The sequence below is a fragment of the Phyllostomus hastatus genome, unplaced genomic scaffold (assembly GCF_019186645.2).
Source record: "Phyllostomus hastatus isolate PE091 unplaced genomic scaffold, TTU_PhHast_1.1 phas_contig_81, whole genome shotgun sequence".
Lineage (NCBI taxonomy): Eukaryota > Metazoa > Chordata > Mammalia > Chiroptera > Phyllostomidae > Phyllostomus > Phyllostomus hastatus.
In genome coordinates this window covers 809,141-825,920 of record NW_025333962.1, presented here as the reverse complement: position 1 = coordinate 825,920, position 16,780 = coordinate 809,141, and the positions used below count along the sequence as shown (strand labels likewise).

At 55.7% G+C, this 16,780-nt stretch overlaps 2 protein-coding genes across 7 annotated transcripts; one reads left to right on the top strand and one right to left on the bottom strand.

Moving 5' to 3' along the window:
* Nucleotides 1–167: 167 nt before the first annotated feature.
* PRR36 (proline rich 36) lies at nt 168–9,390 on the bottom strand. 3 transcript variants are annotated; one of them, XM_045850623.1, is made up of 6 exons: nt 9,261–9,390; nt 3,587–3,855; nt 3,373–3,472; nt 3,041–3,153; nt 1,130–2,947; nt 168–957 (listed from the first exon to the last, which is right to left on the bottom strand). In XM_045850623.1, the coding sequence occupies exons 1-6, from the start codon at nt 9,263–9,265 to the stop codon at nt 437–439; spliced, it is 2,826 nt and encodes a 941-aa protein (XP_045706579.1). In that variant the 5' UTR covers nt 9,266–9,390; the 3' UTR covers nt 168–436. The 3 variants fall into 3 exon arrangements, with proteins under 3 accessions (XP_045706579.1, XP_045706580.1, XP_045706581.1); XM_045850624.1 differs by lacking the exon at nt 9,261–9,390 and adding an exon at nt 4,403–4,826; XM_045850625.1 differs by lacking the exon at nt 3,587–3,855.
* Nucleotides 8,879–16,594, top strand: LRRC8E (leucine rich repeat containing 8 VRAC subunit E). 4 transcript variants are annotated; one of them, XM_045850626.1, is made up of 3 exons: nt 8,879–9,030; nt 12,386–12,528; nt 13,404–16,594. In XM_045850626.1, exons 1-3 carry the CDS (start codon nt 8,979–8,981, stop codon nt 15,645–15,647), a joined length of 2,439 nt encoding a protein of 812 aa, XP_045706582.1. In that variant the 5' UTR covers nt 8,879–8,978; the 3' UTR covers nt 15,648–16,594. The 4 variants fall into 4 exon arrangements, with proteins under 4 accessions (XP_045706582.1, XP_045706585.1, XP_045706584.1 ...); XM_045850629.1 differs by lacking the exon at nt 8,879–9,030 and adding an exon at nt 9,524–9,566; XM_045850628.1 differs by lacking the exon at nt 8,879–9,030 and adding an exon at nt 11,967–12,195 and having other exon boundaries at nt 12,390–12,528.
* Nucleotides 16,595–16,780: the final 186 nt, after the last annotated feature.

Here is a 16,780-nt window from a genome sequence, read left to right as displayed (position 1 = left end):
AGTTTACACCAAAAGTCAGACAGTAAAAAACCTACCTTCGTACTCGTGGGTGGGTATGCCACGTTAGACCATGCTCGGCATCGCCGGTAATGACCTCATCCCCACCCTATCCCACCCCCATCCTGGACTGAAAAAGCAAAGGTGCACAGGCTAGAGTGTCCCAGCTTTATTGCTTGCCGTAGTCAATATACTGGGCACGCGGTGGGGCCTAGGCTGAGGAAGGAAGGAGCAGGGCTCAAGGGGAGGGCCTTGGCCAAAGGTGTAGGTGGGTCGAGAACCAGGGACAAAATTCTAGGGTAGGGTTCCAGGAGGCTGAGACCAATGCACCCAGATCCGGACTCCAGAGGAGGGGACCAGCATCTAAGACAAAGAGGTGTAACCGCAGGGTGGATGCAAAGGCAGGGTTGGAATGTGGAGAGCCAGGCTATGGTCTGGCTCAGTGGAAGGTCTCCACCTCCACAACGGTCCAGTCACCCTGCGGGGAAGCCATGTCATCCGGGGAGAAGCTGGTGACCGAGGTGATGCTGGCGCGGGACTCGTCCAGGGGAGACAACAGCTCGGCCCAGCGACCCAGTTCGGCGTCGGTGAGCGCAGTCCGGGAACCTGCCGCACCGCCGCCACCACTCCCAGCGGTCCCCGCGCCACCGCCGCGGTCGCCAGTGGCACCTTCGGCCGCTGCTAAGAGCAGCGTCCGGCTCAGCAGGTGCTGCACTACACTGGCCTGCAGAGCCCCCAGCGGCAACTCGCCCAGAGGCGGGGGCTTCACACTGCGTGAGGCTGCCCCCACTCCCGCCCCCGCCCCGGCCACCTCCTTCCCACCACCCACGCTGGGCCCGGGCCCGGATTCCAGTGGTCCCGGGTCGGAGGTCGCCGACTCGGGCCTTTCAACCTCGTAGATAGTGCACAGGCCGTCAGCAGAGCCGGACCCAGCAACCGGAGGCCAAGGCAGGGGCACTCCTGCGGCGAGAGGCTAGAAGCTAGGCGCAGGGAGAGAGAAGCCCCGCCCCCCCGCCCCCCCCAGCCCCCCCCACCCAGCACAGATCTAGGGGAGCCGCACCTTCAACCCCGCCCACCCACATTCCGGTACCTGGCTCCGGGCACAGCTCCGCAGGTTCGGAGGGCTGCTTACCTGGGGTGCTGCAGACAGCCAGTGGTGGAGTGGGACCTCGACTCCAGGCAGCCGGGTGGCAGGCAGCGAGCTCTGCGTCGGCGGGCGGGGAGGCTGGGGCGCCGCTCTCGGGCCCGCTGTCGTAGCCACGCAACTCCTCAGGTGTGCTTGTGGCGCTGCTGCTGTGGCCCGCCAGGTCCGGGCCGCTCAGCGTACTGGACGGGCTGCGAGAGGGCGGTGGCGGCGGAGCGGAGGCCAGCGCCAGTGTCAGCCGTGGACCCGGGATTGGGGCATCCGGACCCGGGGTCAGGGGGCGTGGGGCCTGAAGCAAGGGTGAGGCAGGAGAGGGAGGGGCCTGCAGAGTGGGCAAGGCCAGAGAAGGTGGTGCCGGGGGAGGGGGCTTGGCCATGGGAGAGGGTGGGTCTTCTTGCAGAGGAGGCAAAGTCAGAGTTTGGATCTGCACAGGGGCCCTAGCCAGGAAAGAAGGCATGGTCTGCAAAGGGGACACGGCCGGCGAGGGAGTGGCCTGCAGGGATGATGAGTCAAGAGAAAGTGAGACCTGTAGAAGGGGCAGGGTCTGAGAAGAGAGAGTGGCCTGTAGAGAAAGTGTGGCCAGAGAAGAGGGACTCTGTGGAGGGGGTGTGGCCAGGGGAGAGGGTGGAGCTTGCAGAACAGTTGAGGACAGAAAAGGTGGGGCCTGTAGAGGCAGGACCATAGAGGGCATGGTCTGAAAAGAGTGGCTAGCCAGAGATAGGGTCTGTGGTGGGGGCGTGGCCACAGAAGGAGGGGCCTGAGAGGCCAATGTGGCCAGAAGAGGGTACTGCGTGGGAGGTGTGGCAAGTATATCTGGAGTGGCCTGAGGATGCGGTGGAGACAGAGGACTGGCCAGTAGAGGGGGCGTGGTCAGGGCATAAAAGTCCTGTGGAGCGTCTGTGGCTAAGGGAGATGGTAAGTTTCGGGGAGACCTTGCCTGAGAAACAGGGGCTTGTAGAGGGGGCGTGGTGGGTGGCAGAGGAGTCGGCAAAGGAGGTGCGGTGAAGGGAGAGGGGAGAATTGGAAGAGGGTGCAAAGCCAGAGAAACCTGGGTGGGGGACGTATTCTGCAGAGGTGGTGAACCTGAAGGAGAGAATGGAGCCAGAAAATTGGCTGTGGGAGAGATGGGTGCCTCAGGAAATGATGTATCCAGGTGTGTGAGTGGGGCTGGCAAAGAAAGTGTGTCTCGCAGACATGGGAGGGGCTGCGGAGAGGGTGGAGCAGAGGGAAGAGGTACTAGTGGAAAAGGCGTAGCCAAGGGACTTGTAAGGGACTGGGAAGGAGGCGCAGTCGGTGGAGAGGTAGGAGACGTGTTCCTCAGAGGAATGCCTGTGTTATGGACAGGCGGTGCCAGTTGTGTGGTCGGATGCGGTAGAGGTGATACAGCCAAAGGAGGAGAAAGGCTCTGCTGGATGGCTGTGCCCTTCCTTGGGGGTGCGACCTGCCGTGGACGTGGAGCCTGCAGCCCTTTCGGCTTGGCCTGCGAGGGATGCCCCAGCGCCCCAGATGTTCCACCTAGCGAGGCCCGGGAGAGGGCTGGAGAGGACGAAAGGGTGGCGCTGGAGCCCAGGGGGCGCGAGGCTGGCCTCTGGAGGCTCCCACCGCAGCTGGGTCGCCGCCTAGCCGCGGGGCTTGGCTCCACGGTACTACGCTCTGTGGCACTGCTCACTGATTTCCTGGGGACTTCAGTTGGAGGTCGTGGCCGCGCATTTGAAGCTGCCCGGGGGAGCCCCACCTCAGCACCCCCACCCCGAGACCGACGGGAGATAGCTGGGGAAGGAGCACTTCGGGTGGGCTCAGAAGAGTCTAGGGACAAAGCAGAAGGCCAGAGAGTCATCAATACTTCCAGCCTGGTGCCCCTCATTGCCCAGGAGCCCCACTCCTCCCCAGGTCACATACCTCTCCATGCCCCTGCATTCGGGGCAGTCCTTCTGGAAGTTTCTGGGGGTTTTCCTCTGCCCATAGATTCCTCAGCTGGGGGCCGGAGCCCTTTCTGCCCAAGAGGGCCTAGCCTGGTGGGGGGGGGGGGTGCATGCTCAGTGCAGAGCCCCCCCTCCTTGTTCAACCTCCAAAGTTCACATTTTCTCATTTGTGAAATGGGGCATATGGTCTCTCTGCGCCTAAGCATGGCTTTTCCCCAACTTGTGCCCAGTGATCAGCAACTGTTCCCACACCCCAATTCATGTGTAAAGTGATTCCACAGAGTGACACTAACCCTTGGCATGGGTTACCTGGTGGTCCCGCTGACACGTCCCGGGACAGAGATGGAGCCTGGGCCAGAAGTCTTGGCAGGAGTCTGCACCCCTCTCTCTACTGCTGGGAGCCTGGAGGCTGTTGGAAGAAGACTGAGTCAAAGTGTTGCCCCAGGAAGCAGGGCAAGTTGGTATTTCAGAAGGAGAGGGGAAACAGAGAAATCGGGTCAGAATCAGGAAGAGGCAGGGATACCTGGGCTTCTGGGACCTGCCCCAGCACTCCGCATGGGTCCCACTCGAGGAGTAGCTTCCAGGAGGGTGGCTGTCCGAATGTCCCCGGACCGTTCGGCTGGGGGCACTCGCCCCGCAGCTCCAAGAACTCGGAAGGCCGTGGGGATTACTGGGGGAGGGGGCCGAACAGACCCTGGAAGTTTGGGGGTTTTCCGAAGGCCTGGTGAGCGAGAAGCCGCGGTCTGCGCAGGAGCCCCTGCCCTGCCCTTGTCCCTCTTGTCCATCCCGCACCTGATGAGGAGACAGACCTGTCAGCATCCCAGGTCTTGCACCATACCCAGCCTGCAAGGAACTGGGTCCTGGCACCTCACTGCCCCTTCCCCAGCGTTGCCACCCATGGGCACACAAACCTCCGCCTCAATTCATTTCCCTCCCACCCAACCACACACTCACCAGCCCAGCTGCTCATGGCTGTCCCTAAGTCCCACCCATTACCCTCCTACAGACCCTGCCTGCCCCAACCCACCATCCTTGTCCTGTCTCTGCTCCCTTTCAGCACCTGAGATCCACGACCCTACCCCTCGACCCGTAGGGACCCAGCCCACTGGCCTCGGGGACAGAAGACTGCCACAGGCCCCAGACGGGGTTGAGGGATGGCAGCTAACACCCAGGTACCCTCGCCAGCCTCGAGGGACGCCAGCACCTGTCGGGAGGAGGAGCGGCCCCCGGCTGCCCGCGCACGGGCTCAGAGACAAAGAACGGCGTCGGGAGCGCATCCCCTTGGCCCAGCAGAGGCCCGGTCCGCGCCATCCGCTCCACCTGCTTGCGCCGTGCTCACCTCCGTCTTGAGTCTCCTGCTCCACGCAGGGTGGCCTGGGGTGGGGCTGTGTGGCAGCACCTTAGTGGCCTCAAGCAACAGACAGGCGAGGGGAGGGGGTTGCGGGAGGTGGTGCAGGGAGCAGGTCCGCCCCTCCACCGCAGGCTTGAGCGACTGGGGGCGCACGCGCCGCATCCAGACCAGGGAGGCGGCGGAACTCACTGGAGGGAGGGGCGGCTACTCCGCGGCTGCGCCTGAGTACCCGCGACCCAACCCGAGGGGACTGGGAGGAGGAAGGAATCTCCAGAGATCACGGATCAGGCCTCCCCAACACAACACACGCACACCCCCCCCCACACACACACACACCCCCCTGGCAACCAGGGGGCGGGACCATCGCGCCTCCGGCCCCATCGACCAATCCGGCTGTTCGGTTTCCTTGGTCACTGTTCTGGCCTTCCCTACCAAGGAAACCAGGTCCCCCAGAGTCCCCGGAGACATCCGCCCCTCTCATACCCAAAGGTTTTCCCAGACCCCAGGAAACCCCATACCTGGTGGTGGAGAGGACTATTGGGAGAATGCAGCTTGGGAATTAAGGGACAAACCCTGAATTTGGGGGAAGAGAGGAAAAAAGGAAGGTCAAGAGGGAGAGAGAAACAGTATGGTGAGTGGTGACCCAGCCTTCTGCAGGACAAGGTACCCCCACCCTGCACACCCTCCCAAGTGCCATGAAGGAGCAAGGTCAGGTCCGTAAAGGCTTCCCAGCAGAGCCAGGCTTTGGGAGCCCAAGACTGTGGGAAGTTGGGAGGTGTCAAAACAGGGCCAGGAAGGAGCTGAGAAGATCCCGTTGGAGGTTTCCCAGCCCAGCCAGTGGGACGGAGATGTGTCAGACCCTCCAGTGACTTCAACTAATGCAGGAGTCTCAGTGGAGGAACTTGATAGGGTACCGTGGCATGGAAGGCATGGGAGGTGGCCATCTTCAGGTGTCCTGTGCTGGCCAACTGAGGCCAGGGGTCCTCCCACACCTCCATGTTCTCCCCACATACATACTGTGCTTTCTGCCCCATGCCTTATCTGTCCAAACACTTAGCCACTCTGTCCCCCATCCCAAAGAACCAGCTCCCTATGCCCATCCCTTTCCCCATTACATGTGTAAGTGCCCCCACCCCCAACACACACACACACACACACACACACACACACACTACAGGAGTGGCCCATCCTTGCCTAGAACTCAGGAGACTTCTAAGCACAGGACCAGGCAGAGTGGCACTTAATACCCTGGTGAACCTGCCACTGGTAGAGGGAAGGGTGGACTTAACTAGGCGTATGTGAGCCATGTAAGTTTGTATTTTTTTCTTTTTTTGTAACCCAAAGACCTGATTAAACTTTGATTGCAGAGGCATCCACCTCAAGGATGGCTACCTCCAGTCAACACGTTGCCAGCCACACAGTACATGAAGAGCAAGGCTGCCTCCCACACTGAGTCTCCTTTATTTTAAAGATCTTAGTTGACCTTTTTTCTTTCTTTCCACACTTTACATCTACCAATAAAGAGTGTGCTTATGAGTTCATGAAACCCAAGGCCCCCACACTTTACCCCAGTGAAAAAACCCCAGGCTACTTCCTCTCTCTCTCCCTGATCCCCGCCCCCCATAACCTCATGTAATTTCCAGGTCCTGTAAGGCATCCTGCAATCACGATAAGAACTACCAGGGTTGGGCCAGTCACAACATTGGTTGTTAAACGTCTGAGACCAGCTCCAAACACTTGGGTGTAGCCAGAAACAAGGGTTTGTGTTTTCTCATTTCTGGGATTGTATCCACAGTTGAGGTTCAGGGAATGGAAGAGAGAGAGGCCAGGGTCAGAACTGAATACCCTGCCCTGGGCAGTGGGAGCCAACCTTGAAAACCCATCTTTTCAAGGAGCCCTCCCTCCTGCCTGGCAGGGGTGCCCCTCACATCCCCAGGGCACTGCCCTCTGGATTGGATCATTCTGGGCCTCACTTCATCCTCTGGTCTACTGAGAGTCACCCACGTGAGTCCCTTCTGGCATGGCAGCAGCCTGGTTCCCCTGCCTGCCTGCTCACCTGTTCACCAGTAGTGCCCTTCTGAGTCACAGCTGCCTTACCCAGACACCTGCCCTGCTGTCTTCTATGATACAAGGGTCCCTCCAAGGCCAAACTGAATCCATCCTGCATTTCACTGAGATCTGGACTCTGCCCTCATGTAAGAACATTCCTCAACTCTGGTGCATCAACAAGGGGGATGCATTACACAAACCAAACATACCCTGCATTCCCTGCAATGGAATATGCCTCAGCAATAAAAAGCAACAAACTGCAGTATCAAGAAATGAAAAATGGACAAATCTCAAATATTGGGGAAGGAAAAAAATATTCTGCTGAACAAAAGCAGCTACACACACACTTCACTTCATGATTCCATTTATAGAACATTCTGGAAAATGCAAGCTAATCTATAGTGACAGAAAGCAAAACTGTGGTTGCTGGGAGCCGGAGGGGGAGGGTGACTGTTGGACCACCCGTTGTAGCCATTCTTGGACTCCTGACTCTTAGAAACTGTGTGAGGCAATGAATACTTACAAGTTTAAGCTGCTACATTTGGGGGGTAATTTATTACACAGCAATAGCTAACTACCTCAAGTTCACAAAACCTTAGAAGCTGGGCATTAAATACCAGTGCTGGTGAAAATGTGGAGAAATGGGAAAACTTGAGAGCCATTGGGGGGGGGGGTGTAAAATGGTGCTGCTGCTGTGAAAGACAATATGGAGGCTCCTCAAAAAGGTAAAAGCAGAATGACCATATGATCCAGCAATTTCAGCCAAAAGGATTGAAAGCAGAGACTCCCAGAGATATTTACTCACTCATATCATAGCAGCATTATCCACAATGGCCAAAGATGTTAGCAACTCAAGTGTCATCATGATGTGGATGAATAAACAAACACGATGTGGCCCATCCCAGCAATGGAAGATTATTTGGTCTTTGAAAGGAAGGAAATTCTGAAACCAGCTACGATGTGAATAAAACTTGAAGATATTATGCTCAGTGAAATAAATCAGTCATAAAATGACAAATATTGTATGATTCTATTCATAAGAGGTCCCTTGAGGCATCAAATCTATAGAGACAGAAAGCAGTTCTTGGGTGTCAGGGGCTGGGGAAAAGGGGGATGGGGAGTTAATGTTTAACAGGGACAGAGTTTCAGCTCAGGAAGATAAGAAAGTTCTAGAAATGGACAGTGGGGATGGTTGCAGAACACTGTGAATGTACTTAATGCCGCTGAACTGTACACTTAAAAATGGCTAAGATGGTAAGTTCTGTTATGTGTATTTTACCAACCACAATTTTTTTTTAAAGTTTGGTATTATTGACGTGGGAAAACTCCCCCATTCCCAATGGGGACAGCAAGTGGGAGGCCTCTGGAGAACCACAGGAAAGCACTGGGAGTATGTGTGTCCTGTAACCCTGCCATACCACTTCAGTGTCAATACCTGCAGCAGACACATTTGAGGGCCCCTCCCTATTACACCCATGGTTCCCACTGCAGGCAACTCAAAATTACCAGGGAGTTAATGCCTCTCCATGCCCCTTCTCCAGAGCAGCCCTCAGCCAAGACAAACACGACCTGGCACATCAGCACTCCAACTGGGAGGTGCCTTCCACCACCTCCCAGTGTTCTCCAGAAGGAGCGCCAGTTGCCCACAATGGCAACCTGCTCATTCACCCTCATTGATATCCCCTCATTAAGGCTTACTGGCTTTCCTCCCTGTCCAGTATCACCTCCCCACTACACCATCATCAGTGCTTGCAGGGATCACTACTCAGATAAACTATTTGCATCCAGTTCCTTGTCTCAAAATCTGCAATTTGAAGAGCCCGAATTAAGATAACAGCTCAATCATCCACCCATCCATCATTACCTGAGTGCCTACCACTGTGTTCCTGGTACCATTCCAAGTGTTGGGGACACTACAGGGAGCAGAAGAGACCCCTGCCTGGGCTTAACAGGGCTTCCAGCCCAGTGACCTCAGACTCTTGCATAAGTGTGCCAAGTTGGACACTCACTCATTCCAGAAAAAAGCTGGAAACAAATTTAGAGCATGGATATCAAGGAGCTTCTCTGGAACAGGAAGAGTCCACTGAAGGGAAGGGAGAAAGTACTGTGCCTCAGATGGTTCTTCAGAGGGAGTCCAGGGCTTCACGCAGGTGGAGTCCTGGAAGGGGCACCCATTACAGTTTCACAGAGGAACCTGAGCTTAGGGAGTTCCAACCTTCAAGGTTTCAGGGTCTCAGGAGGTGGCGCTTCTTTGTCCCAGGGGGGCGGGGTCTCACCCTCCCATTCTAGTCTGGCTCCCATTCCTTGTTTTGTAGACAAAACAGACCAAGGTTCAACTGCCCACACCTCCAAGCTGAACTGGGAATTGGCTAGTCCAAGACCCTGGGCATGGCAAGACAGAGTCATTCTTTCTAGAAAACAGCCTCTCAGACTGGACTCTAGTCCCATCTCCCAGAGCCCTCTGTTCCCTGCACTCACCCACAGACCACCTGTGGACCTGGCAGCAGCTCGCTTGATGCCTTACCCCCAGTGGACAGCCAGCCTCAAGGCTGGGCAGGGTAAGACAGGTAAGCACCCCCACTCTGCTGGGCTTCCCTGAGTAGGTGGTTGGAGCAGGAATGGGAAACCCGTTTCCTCTCCCATGGACCTCAGTCACTGGTTCCTTGCTTAGACCTCAAAACCAGGTGGCTGCACCTTGGAGTGGATGAAGGAGGAGGCCTTCCATGCTTTCTGACCCCGTCTACACAGTTTGGCTCCAAGGACAGGGCCCGGGGGGTGCGCGGTGCCTTCAACCCACCTCATACGTATGCCCCAGGCCAGGTTCCGCCTGATGGCAACTGAGCCCAGAGTTCAGGGCCCCTGCTCTTTGGGCCGGCCCTCGGAACACCTGGGGAGAGCAGGATTACGGTCACACTTCTCTGTGATCCTGGGCGCCTGGAGTCAGGGGACACCTGGGAGAGAGGCAGGACTGAGACGTCAGGTGGGCGGGGCGGGATGGGGCGGCCCGGGTTACTGTCCCGCCCACCCTGATTCACCCAGCCTGCCCCGGACTAACTCTGCAGGAGCAGAGACCCAGGAGTTGGGCTCAGCTCTGCCTTGAGCGGTGAGTAGGTAGCTCTCCTCCGCTGAGAACCAGGTTGCTGGGTGAGGGTCGGGCCCAAGGGAAGACTGCCCCAAGTATAGCTGGTACTGTGTCTGGGGCCCACAGCCACTGTCCTGCGTGCAGGAGAGCTGGGGAGGAGGTAGGGGCAAAAAGAGGTTAGGCCCTAGTCAGGACAGCACACAGGGCTGCACAATGACCGAGTGAAGATCAATAGGCTGGGTGTGGCCCTTGGGGGTGGGTTGGTCTTCATCATGTTCCCCTCTCCTTGGTCACTGAGACAACGGCGACAACTTGACTCTGTAAGCCCCTCAAGGCAGCGGAACCACCACTTGGGGTCTTCACCAGGCTGCCCCCTCCAGGACTCTTGAACCTAAGGATTTCCCAGACTCCCAAGTCCTGGCAGGGCAGTTTGGAAAAGTACTAGTTTGAGAGTTCCCAGGCACAGGACCTCAGACCAAGATCCACTACTAAGGCGCATCCTTCTCAACCCAGGCCTTAGTTTCTCCCTTGTGTAAAAGTCAAAGGTTGGCCCTTGTGCCCTCCAAGGCCTGTTCTAGAGCTGATGACTGCTGTTGTGTCTTCCTTGACCCTTAATATGGACTGTTAGTGGGGACGGGGCTGGATCAGGAGAACCCATCACTGCCATGTTTTGGGAGACAATGTGGGGGTTTGGGGAGGGCCTGAGAGAGGAGAAGCAAGAGGCAGGTGTGGTTGGGTGGAGCTAAGGCCGGGTAGGGGGCCTGTACCTGGTGGTAGGCTGGCAGACTGCCTCTCCAACCTGGAGTTCAGAGCAGCAATCCCTTCATCTCACTCCTGCATCCCCCTACTGAGGTTCTTTTGGCAAAGATGCTGGTGTCTTCAAGAGGTTTTCTCCCAAAATGGAACAGAGTGGATGTAATCAGTCAGATGGAACTTGGGACTTGGGCCTCAAATGCCATTTGTGGCTGTGAAAACTTGAGTAAGTTATTTCCCTCCCTTTGAGTCTGGAGAAAGAGGGTTTCCAACACTCATGCTCACCGGGGCATTGAAAGCATACGGTGGCTGTTAAGTTGAGTTCATGGCCCCATTGTTATTTTTCTTAGGGTCCCTCCACATCCCAAAAGTCCTATTCTCCAGACCCTCCCACTAGCCCTACTCAGACAGGTGGGGGGGCAGCACTGTGTCTGTGGAAGCTTAATGGTAGGTTGTGACAATCAAGTTTGAGTCATGGAGACACATAATGATAATGTCTCGTGTCTGCCTCTAATGGTGTTGTGTATGCACCTTGTTCCATGGGAACCACTGGGCCATCTGCTGGGCAACTTGGAGGTCTCTGCCCTTTTGCCTTTGATTGTGGACCCCAGAAGTGAGCTTCCACCACCGAGATGGTTCTGGAAGTGTGGCAGAGACTCAGGTAGGAAGTTAGTGCCTGACTCTGTGTGTGGCATTTCTGCAACAGCCCCCAGAGTTACTGTTCTTGAATTAAGCAGCTGAGCAGTGCCCCTTGCAGGGACAGGTAGTCAGGGCAGGGAAACAGTGGGTGGCGGGGCCAAAAAAAGGGTGTGTAGTGTCTCCTTGGTCCTGGACCCCCCTCTGCTCAGTGTGTGTGTGCACTTGAGCCCGTACACACCAATGTGCACACTTTGGAATGCCCAGGGACCCTTTATGTGGCTGCATTGTGTTTTGGGGCACTGGGGGCTGTTAAGGTGCTCTGGGTGTGTCTCCACGTGATTCCCTGGTGACTGAGACTGACTGGCATACACTGGGGCATTTTTACTTGGCTGTCAGGATGACAGCAAGTTCCAGAAACTCTTTGGGAGAAATGAGGACTGTATATTGGGGACCATGGATGCTGGGAGGGGCAGGTGGCCTAGGAGCACATTCACAGGCAGTGAGGGCCTTGCTGCCTCCCTCTCCTTCCACCTCCAACCTCCAGGAGAGAAGAGGGAGACTCCTGGGTCCCAACTTGTGGCCTTCATGTGACTTACACCTGGCCATCTGTATCTAGAATAATGATACCTTGGTCTAAAATGAAACCAAGGGACAGGCAGTGGGCTGGCTGCCCAGTCCTACCCTGGTTGTAGGTGTTACGCTGGCTTTCTCTGAGTTTTTCATTTCCTGATCCTCTGCCACAGCCTCACCCACCCTGACAACCCCCTGCCCCTGCCTTTCAGAGCCCAGGCGTCTGTTTTCTGCCTCAGATCCTGGACACTAGCCCCTCTAGAAACCCAGGTGTCCTAGTCACCCCCCCCCCCCGCCCCCAGGGCTGACCAGCCTTCAGTTTTGCCACTCCCTGCCCCTGAGGACTGTAACCAGAGCCAGGTTCTAGCCGGCTTTTCCGGTTGGAGTTTGGAGGTGGTGCCCCAAGCTCCCCTCAAGGAGGTGGCCTCCCACACCCCGGAAGTCCTGAGCCCTGGGCCATCCTCTGGTTCAGTGGTGGAGAGAGCTGGGCTGGACACCAGTATCTCAAGTCCGGAGAGCAGCAGAGGAAGTTTTTCCCAGATTAGCATTAGGGGTGGGAGGAGATGCCCTGGTTCTGAAAGGACACAGGCTAGCTCAGAGACAGCAGCCCTGTGGATGGACAGTGCCTCCTGAGCTCTGGGAGGGCAGGCAGGCTCTGACTGGGGCAGAGGTCCCAGGAGCAGAAACGGTAAGAATGGTAGTGGCTTGGCTCCAGGAATGAGGTGAGGTCACGGGGAGCAGGAGGGGGGAAGCATAGCTCCTGGGTTCTGCCAGATTTTGACAGGTCCGAGCGCAGACCGAGAGCAGAGGCAATGATGGTCTGGCTCCTTGCGGCTCTGGCTGAGGTCTCTGTGCTTACGCCTCCTCCTCTCTCGTAGGCAGGATGATTCCGGTGGCTGAGTTCAAGCACTTCTCCGAGCAGCAGCCCGCCTTCAAGTTGCTCAAACCCTGGTGGGACGTGCTGGCCGAATATCTCACGGTGGCTATGCTCATGATCGGGGTCTTCGGCTGCACCCTTCAGGTAAGGGGAGGGGCCAGACTGAGTAAGGGGCAGGAGAAGTGAAGTCTACATAAAGGCGGGGCTTTGGGCGTGGTCTGGACGGATGGAAGAGGGACCTGGAAAATTCCCTACCCAAGGAGGGGGAAACCAGAGGCCTCTACACTCCATACCAATTCTGATGCCTTCCCATTCCCTCTACCACTGGCAGCAGCACCAAAGTCCTTCGCATAGCTATGGCAGCCATATTTTTATAGTGTAATCCTTATGTCCCCAGGACCTAGAAATACCTGCAGTTACCTTATTAGTTTGCTTGGTCATACAGTGTCACCAAGTGGGTAGCCTAAACAGAAATTTATTGCCTTATAGTTCTGGAACCTAGAACTATGAAATCAACGCATTCACAGGGTTGGGCCCTTCCCAGAGCTGTCAGGAAGAATATATCCTGTGCCTCTCCTAGATTCCAATGGCCTCAAGCATTCCTTGGTTCATAGATGATGTTCTCCCTATATCTGCATAGCATCTTCCCTCTGTGTGTGTGTGTGTGTGTGTGTGTGTGTGTGTGTGTGTCCAGATTTCCCCTTTTTAAAAGGACACAGTCATATTGGTTTAGGGTGTGTCCTAATGATCTCATCTTACCTGGAATCCCTCTGCCCGGGAAAGACTATTTCCAAACGCCACCACATTCACAGGTATTGGGGGTTAGGACTTCAACGTCTTTTGGGGGGACAAAGTCAACCTAATTTTTTTTTTCAGACAAAGACCAATGCTCAGGCTTAGTTACTCTACCAAAGCCACAGCCAGCTGGGGACTGTCAAGGATCAGGGCCTCCTACCTCAGCCTACTTATCTTCCAGTTCCCCAGTTCCCACACCCTTTCACCCTCTTCCTTATCCCCAGGTGACACAGGACAAGATCATTTGTCTACCAAGTCATGAACCTTGGGAGAACTTATCTGAGACCTCATGTCAGCAACTGCTGCTGCAGGGGGTCCCCAGACAAATGGGGGGTCTCCATGAAGTGAGTGGCCTCAAAAACAACCTGGACCTGCAGCAGTACAGCTTCATTAACCAGCTCTGCTATGAGAAAGCCCTCCACTGGTACCCCAAGTACTTCCCCTACCTGGTTGTCATTCACACGCTCATCTTCATGGTCTGCACCAGCTTCTGGTTCAAGTTCCCTGGCACCAGCTCCAAGATTGAACACTTCACCTCCATCCTGGGCAAGTGTTTCGACTCACCATGGACTACAAGGGCCCTGTCTGAGGTCTCAGGGGAGAACCGCAAAGGCCATACCACTGGACAAGCAACAATGACTGTGGCAGCTGAGGCAGGGCCAGGAAAAGCAGGGGAGGGTGAGAAAGAGAAGGTGCTGAAGGAGCCTGAGAAAGTGGTGACTGAGCCACCGGCTGTCACCTTGTTGGACAAGAAGGAGGGCGAGCAGGCCAAAGCCCTCTTTGAGAAGGTCAAGAAGTTCCGCATACATGTGGAAGAAGGGGACATTTTATACACCATGTACATCAGGCAGACAGTGCTCAAAGTCTGCAAGTTCTTTGCCATCCTGGTCTACAACCTTGTCTACGTGGAGAAAATAAGCTTCGTAGTAGCCTGCACAGTGGAGACTTCAAGGTTCACAGGCTATGCCAGCTTCTGCTGCAACCACACCAAGGCCCACCTCTTCTCCAAGCTGGCTTTCTGCTACATCTCCTTTGTGTGTGTCTATGGGATCACCTGCCTCTATACACTCTATTGGCTCTTCCACCGGCCCCTCAAGGAATACTCCTTTCATTCTGTGCGGGAGGAGACTGGCATGAATGATATCCCCGATGTAAAGAATGACTTTGCCTTCATGCTGCACCTCATCGACCAATATGACCCACTCTACTCCAAGCGCTTCGCCGTCTTCCTCTCTGAGGTCAGTGAGAGCCGACTGAAGCAGCTCAACCTCAACCACGAATGGACACCTGAGAAACTTCGGCAGAAGCTGCAGCACAACGCCAAGGGCCGGCTGGAGTTGGCACTCTGCATGCTCCCAGGACTTCCTGACACCGTCTTTGAGCTCCGAGAGGTGGAGGCACTTCGCCTGGAGGCCATCTGCGATATCACCTTCCCCCCAAGCCTGTCACAGCTGGTGCACCTGCAGGAGCTCAGCCTGCTCCACTCGCCTGCCAGGCTGCCCTTCTCCTTGCAGATCTTTCTGCGGGACCGCCTGAAGGTCATCCGTATCAAGTGTGAGGAGCTCCGTGAGGTGCCCCTCTGGGTGTTTGGGCTACGCAGCCTGGAGGAGCTGCACCTTGAGGGGCTCTTTCCCCCAGAGCTGGCTCAGGCAGCCACCCTTGAAAGCCTCCGGGAGCTGAAGCAGCTTAAGGTGCTGTCTCTTCGGAGCAATGCTGGTAAGGTCCCAGCCAGCGTGACGGATGTAGCCAGCCACCTGCAGCGGCTTAGTCTGCACAACGATGGGTCCCGCCTGTTGGCCCTTAACAGCCTCAAGAAGCTAGTGGTGCTGCGGGAATTGGAGCTGGTGGCCTGTGGGCTGGAGCGCATTCCCCATGCCATCTTCAGCCTGGGTGCACTGCAGGAACTTGACCTCAAGGACAACCACCTGCGGTCCATTGAGGAAATCCTCAGCTTCCAGCACTGTCGCAAGCTGGTCACACTCAGGCTATGGCACAACCAGATCGCATATGTCCCTGAACATGTGCGTAAGCTGAGGGTCCTTGAGCAGCTCTACCTCAGCCACAACAAGCTAGAGGCCCTGCCACCTCAGTTGGGCATGTGCTCTGGCCTCCGCCTGCTGGATGTCACCCACAATGGGCTGCACTCCCTGCCACCTGAGCTGGGTCTCCTCCAGAACCTGCAGCACCTGGCTCTCTCCTACAATGCCCTAGAGGCCCTGCCTGATGAGCTCTTCTTCTGCTGTAAGCTTCGGACGTTGCTCCTGGGCCATAATCACCTCAGTCAGCTGTCACCCCAGGTGGGGAACCTCAGGGCCCTCAGCCGCCTGGAGCTCAAGGGCAACAGGTTGGAGGCACTGCCAGAAGAACTGGGCAACTGTAGAGGGCTCAAGAAGGAGGGGCTTCTGGTGGAGGACACCCTTTATGAGGGCCTGCCAACAGAAGTTCGGGAAAAGATGGAGGAGGAGTGAAGCCAGGGAGGGGTAGGTTGAGGCAGAGGCTTTCTGGATGTTTCAGTTCTAAAATCTCTATCACTGTCTTCAAGGCAGGTGGGCCTGGGCCAGGGAGGAGGAGCTGACAAGCCAGCCTGTGGGGCCCAGGTAAGATCCTGGGACTGGTTTATCTAGTGAGATGGTAGGTTGTGGATTTGGGGTGGAACGTCATGGAAGGATTAACTCAGTCATAAGATTCTGAAACCAAAACCACACCTCTGTCTTTGTCTGGCTTGCCTGCCCCAGCCCTGGGCTAGAACTGCTGCCCTCCCCCTGGACATTCTAGCTCAATCAGTGCCACAAAAAGGGGTGGGACACAGCCCAGTAGGATTTCAATCCTTTCCCCCACCAAACAGCTTACCTCAGCGGTTCTCTCCCAAGAAGGGGACACAGACAGGAAGGACCAGCACGCACTGCCCCCACTTTGATGTTAAGCCCTTATGTACAGACATGTGAATTCAGAAACAAGGTTCTCTTATTTGGCTATGCATCAAAATCAACATTCCCAGAAAACATCCCAGGCCCCACCCCTGAAAAACTGACTCAGGAGCTTTGGCTGGAGGCCAAGAACTTGCCTGTAAATAAGCAATCCAGGTAATTCTGATGCACATGGTCCTAGGCCTGTATGTTGGAATGACCTACAGAGTAGATATCTGGATATCTAGAGCAGGGATTCTGAACCCTTTTTAGATGCCTAAACCCTTGAGAATCTGATGAAAGCTGGGGGCACCTCCTTCCTCAGGAAAATGCCTGTGTATACATCCATGCACTATTCTGAAAACAATTTCAGGCCAAATCCCCCCCAATCCCTAAGGGCTATTCATGGATATCCTAAGGGTTGTGGACCCCAGGTTAAGAACACTTGCTGTGGACGATACATTTGTTAAAAAATAAACAATACTAATTATCAGAACTATCACTCTGATCTCCTGTGTCCACTCCTGTCCTTGCCTAAGCCATTTCACCAGACCAATTATAGGCAAGTGGCCACAGGTACCACAATCAAGGGTATATGTCTCTGTCCTGGAGACCTCAGACAATCAGGAGAAATTAGGTGGTATCTCTTATCTAGCTCTTTTCCTGGAGAAACCCCTTTCTAATACTTTCCCTGT